Genomic DNA, 5,663 nt, shown 5'->3' with positions numbered 1-5,663 from the left:
AGGATGCTGAGGAAGGCTGTGTAAGCCGTCCATCTGTGAATGTTGAGTGTATGGGCTCAGGGAAGCAAAGAGAAATGGATTAGTTCTTCTCAGAGATAGTTGTGCACCAAAGATAACTTGGAATGAGCTGAAGTTAAAGTCTTGCCATGGTGGGTCGACATAGAGAAGAGGAAGGAGGGGTTCAGGAACCCCGGAGCAGACATGTAATGAGGTGGAGACTGGGGGATGTGGACCACGGCAGGAACAACTGTGGAGTACTGTGTCCTGAGGCTGCAGGAGAGGAGTGTCAAAGTGACAGACGTGTCACCTTCAGCACTTCCTACACAGCCAGTAAGGACAGAACTTGTAAGCCGACAGTTTCGAAATAGAAGCCATTAGTGGCGGAGTTACCATCTCGCTCAAGGCAGCTGTGTTCAGTGTTTACTCTTGTCCCACAATACAGCTGGACTCGACCTGTTCAGATGTGTGGAAGACTCAGCTGTAAAGCATCTGCAACCAGAAAGGCTTCTCTTCCTTGAAGCTGCCTTCATTCCCCCGGGTTGCAGCTCAGTCACCGTGTTCTTCTGAAGAACTGGGTACCCGGATCTGCACATGTCTTAGCACATCAAGAATGGAGACATCATGACTCTGGGGTCTTTCCAGTCTACTTCCTCTGCTCTACTGATCATGACCCTCAGCAATTCCAGCTGGAGGCAACCTCAGGCCCCTTTCTTCCTAGTAGGGATTCCAGGCTTGGAGGAAAGCCAGCACTGGATAGCGCTGCCCCTGGGTGTCCTTTACTTCCTTGCTCTGGTGGGCAATGTGACTGTTATCTGCATCATCTGGGCTGACTCATCCTTGCACCAACCCATGTACCTTTTCCTGGCCATGCTTGCTGCAATTGACCTGGTCTTGGCCTCCTCCACTGCACCCAAAGCCCTCACAGTGCTCCTGGCTCATGCCCATGAGATTGGGTACATTGTCTGCCTGACTCAGATGTTCTTCATTCACTCCTTCTCCTCCATGGAGTCAGGCATACTTGTGGCCATGGCCCTGGACCGCTATGTCGCCATCTGCCACCCACTGCGCCATTCCACCATCCTGCATCCAGGGATTATAGGGCGCATTGGGACGGTGGTGCTGGTGCGCGGACTGGTCCTCCTCATCCCCTTCCCCATCCTGTTGCAGAAGCTTGTCTTCTGCAGAGCCACTGTTATAAGCCATGCCTATTGTGAGCACATGGCCGTGGTAAAGCTGGCCTGTTCTGAGACCACAGTGAATCGAGCCTATGGGCTGTCAGTGGCACTGCTGGTTGTTGGGCTTGATGTTCTAGCCATTGGCATTTCCTATGCCCTCATCCTCCAGGCTGTGCTGAAGGTCCCAGGGGGTGAAGCCAGACTCAAGGCCTTCAGCACGTGTGGGTCTCATGTTTGTGTCATTCTCATCTTCTATGTGCCCGGAATGTTTTCCTTCCTCACTCACCGCTTTGGCCACCATGTTCCCCATCATGTCCATGTTCTGCTGGCTACGCTCTATCTCCTTGTGCCACCTGCCCTCAATCCTCTTGTTTATGGGGTGAAGACTCGACAGATCCGCCAGCGCGTTCTCAGGCTGTTCTACACAAAAGCATCGGTTTGAGCACATCCTGTATATTGAAGCTCATTGCTGGCATGGACTGTATGAGTAGAAGCCATTCTACAGTGAACATTCCTTCTTCCTATTGTCTTAGAAAAGATACCTGTGCCCAGATTTTTTGTTTCTGTTGCTCTCCTTGTGGAGCTCCTGAGATGACTGATCTTTTAAAATTTAATTTATCTATTTATATGTCTGTATATCAGCACTGTTATACAGTGTTTTTGGAAGCCAGAAAAGGGCATCATATCCCTTGGGACTGGAATTACCGACAGTGAGCTGCCATGTGGGTGCTGGGAATCAAATTTGAATCCTCTGGAAGAGCAGCCCATGCTCTTAACAGCTGAGCCATCTCTCTATTTCATATTTTGATTTAAAAAATCTCTTTTGTTTTCAATTTTAATACTTGAATCTATAATTTTTCTCTATTTTCCTTTTATTTGTATTCCATACATTTGCCATGCACCTTTATCAATTAATTCAAGCTAACTATAGTTACATTCCTACTTTACTTGTGATTTCTCTCTTGATCCATGGGTTATTTAGATGCATTTTTGACTGTTTAGTAATATTTGATGCCTTTATGTTGTCATCGTTTTTTTCAGTTTGGTGAGTATATAATCTGCAACATTTGTTTTGAAATTTATTGTGACACAGAATAAAACAACAACAACAACAACATTCCCTCCCTGTCTCTCTAATTCCTATGTAGGATTATTTAGAAGCCCTGAATTCTTTCATGCAGGAGGTGAGAACGGATCATCCCACTGTTTTATACGAAAGACTGGATGCCTCTGTTTAAACTCGATAGTCCTGCACGATGATGTGCTGAGCCTTACCACCAGTGCCCGGGAGCAGGGACCTCCACCTACGGGAAGAAAACAGCGGCAACCATCTTTATTATCTGAAGGTCAAGGAAGGGTAGTTGGGGAGTGAGAGGGCAGGTGGAGAAGCCGACTGGAGTGGCGTAAAGAACATCCTCTGGGTTTACAATTGTGCGCATGGGTGTGTGTGCGTGGGGTGGCCAGAGGTTGACATCAGGTGTGTTCGCCATCACTACAGTCTTATTTATGTTTCTGAGACAGGCCCTCTGGACCTCACTGACCGCCTGGCCAGTGAACCCCTGGGTGGCTCTTGTCTCTACCTCCAGTGCTGGGACTGCAAATACATGCTGCCATATATGGCTTTTTAAAGGATTTGGGTGCTGGAGAGCTGAACGCGTGTTCTCAGACAGTGCAGCCAGCACTCACTGAGTATCTCCTCTCCTCTTTGAAAAAAAAAACAAAAAAACAAAAAAACAAACCCTAAGGCACAAGCCAGAACTGTGCTGTGAAGCAGTCCTTAATGACTGATTCTGTGATTAGGTTTCAAAACTATTAAACTAAAGCCATTTGAAATATTCAGAGCACTGATGCTTTTTTGTTTTAAACCAAATACCATCATCTTTGTTCTGTGAAATATCTCTTTAAAGGAAAATTGAAAATATCAGTAAGTGTTTTAATATGTCATTATAGTCTAACAAAGCTTCAGTGAATGGTGGGGCCGAAGAACTATTGGGTTTACTTAAAGAAAAAGTGATTGTAGTTCATTGTAAAATAATTTCTTTGATTATTGAGCAGAAACTGATTATCCATTGAATGTGTATTGAGAGGGAGAGACAGAGTGTAGGCAGACAGACAGACACACACACACAGAGCACACACACACACACACACACACACACACACACACACACAAACACACACACAGAGCCAGAGAGAGAGAGAGAGAGAGAGAGAGAGAGATCTTCCTGTGGCTGAAAGTGACTGATTTGGGTCCTAGTCATTCAATTGCTCTTGCTTTCTATGAGAAATGTTCACAGTTCCATAATCTTGGACACGAGACACACATTAAATCTGGTTACATAACTGCTTACCTGTACACATGGGAAAATTTTTGCTTGCCCCTTTATTTAAAAATTCCATTTTAACTGGGTCTTGAGGAAGCGTTATTCCTAGTTGTCTGAGAAAGCGCCAGATTGCTTTCCAGAGTGGTTGTACAAGTTTACATTCCCACCAGCAGTGGAGGAGGGTTCCCCTTTCTCCACAACCTCTCCAGCATGTGTTGTCTCTTGAGTTTTTGATCTTAGCCATTCTGATGGGTGTAAGGTGAAATCTTAGGGTCATTTTGATTTGCATTTCCCTGATGGCTAATGAGATTGAGCATTTCTTTAAGTGTTTCTCTGCCATTCGATATTCCTCTGCAGAGAATTCTTTGTTTAGCTCTGTACCCCATTTTTTTAATTGGATTGCTTGATTTATTGCTTTTTAACTTCTTCAGTTCTTTATATATACTGGATATTAGCCCTCTGTCAGATAAAGGGTTGGTGATGATTCTTTCCCAATCTGTAGGCAGGCGTTTTGTTTTGATGACAGTGTCCTTTGCTTTACAGAAGCTTTTCAGTTTCATGAGGTCCCATTTATTGATTGTTGCTCTTAGAGCCTGTGCTGTTGGTGTTCTGTTCAGGAAGTTCTCTCCTGTACCAATGAGTTCAAGGCTCTTCCCCACTTTTTCTTCTAACCAGTTTAGTGTGTCTGGTTTTATGTTGACGTGTTTGATCCACTTGGACTTTAGTTTTGTGCAGGGTGATAAGTATGGATCTATTTGCATTTTTCTACATGTAGACATCCAGTTAGACCAGCACCATTTGTTGAAGATGCTATCTTTTTTCCATTGAATGGTTTTGGCATCTTTGTAAAAAATCAGGTGTCCATAAGTGTGTGGATTTATGTTAGGGTCTTCTATTCGATTCCATTGATCCACCAGTCTGTTTCTATGCCAGTACCATGCAGTTTTTAGTATTGTTGCTCTATAGTACAGCTTGAGAAATATCCAAAAGATTCTCAAGTACACAATAAGGACATTTGCTCAACCATGTTTGTAACAGCCTTATTTGTAATAGCCAGAAAACTGGAAACAGTCCAGATGCCCCTCATGGAGGAATGGATGCACAAATTGTGGTATATCTACACAATGGAATATTACTCAGCAATAAAAAACAAGGAAATCATGGAATTTGCAGGTGAATGGTGGGATCTGGAAAAGAGCATTCTGAGTGGCCTATCCCAGAAGCAGAAAGATGCACATGGTATAAACTCACTCATATAGACATATAATATAGGATAAACCTACTAAAATCTGTACACCTAAAGAAACTAATCAAGAAGGAGGACTCTTGCTAAAATTCTCAATCCCTATCCAGAAAGGCAAAGAGGATGGACATCAGAAGGAGAAAAGAGGGGACAAGTCAGGAGCCCGACACAGAGGACTTCTGAAAAGCTCTGCCCTGCAGACTATCAATGTAGATGCTGAGACTTATGGGCAACTTTTGGGCAGAGTGCAGGGAATCTTGTGAAAGAAGCAGGAAACAGTAAGATCTGGAGAGGACAGGAACTCCACAAGGAGAGCAACAGAACCAAAAAATCTGAGCACAGGGGTCTTTTCTGAGACTGATACTCCAACCAAGGACTATGCATAGAGATAACCTAAGACCCCTGCACAGATGTAGCCCATGGCAGTTCAGTATCCAAGTAGGTTCCATTGTAATAAGAACAGGGTCTGTCTCTGACATGAACTGATTGGCCTGCTCTTTGATTACCTCCCCGTGAGGGGGAAGCAGCATTACCAGGCAACAGAAGAAGACAATGCAGCCACTCCTGATGAGACCTAATTGACTAGGATCAGAAGAAAGGAAAAGAAGACCTCCCCTATCAGTGGACTTGGGGAGGGGCATGCATGCAGAGGGTGGAGGAAGGGAGGGATTGGGGTGGGAGGAGGGAGAGAACCACAGGGGGGATACAAAGTGAGTAAAGTGTAATTAATAAAGAAAAAAATCCATTTTAACTGGGCAATGGTAGTGCATGCTCCCAGTAGTCTCAGCACTCAGGAGGCAGAGGGAGGTGCATCTTTGAGTTCGAGACCAGCCTGGTCTATGGAGTGAGTTGCAGGACTTCGAGAGCTGCACAGAGAAACTTTGTCTCAAAAAAAAAAAAAAAAAAAAAAAAAAAAAAAAA

At 44.4% G+C, this 5,663-nt stretch overlaps 1 protein-coding gene across 1 annotated transcript; it reads left to right on the top strand.

The window, feature by feature from the left end:
- Positions 1–621: 621 nt before the first annotated feature.
- On the top strand, positions 622–1,617 carry LOC129669294 (olfactory receptor 52L1). Its single transcript, XM_055597463.1, has one exon. The coding sequence runs from the start codon at positions 622–624 to the stop codon at positions 1,615–1,617; it is 996 nt and encodes a 331-aa protein (XP_055453438.1).
- Positions 1,618–5,663: the final 4,046 nt, after the last annotated feature.

Source organism: Psammomys obesus, unplaced genomic scaffold (assembly GCF_907164565.1).
Source record: "Psammomys obesus unplaced genomic scaffold, mPsaObe1.curated_primary_1811, whole genome shotgun sequence".
Taxonomy (NCBI): domain Eukaryota; kingdom Metazoa; phylum Chordata; class Mammalia; order Rodentia; family Muridae; genus Psammomys; species Psammomys obesus.
The sequence above is the reverse complement of the archived record's forward strand: the minus strand, read 5'-3'. Positions and strand labels throughout refer to the sequence as shown.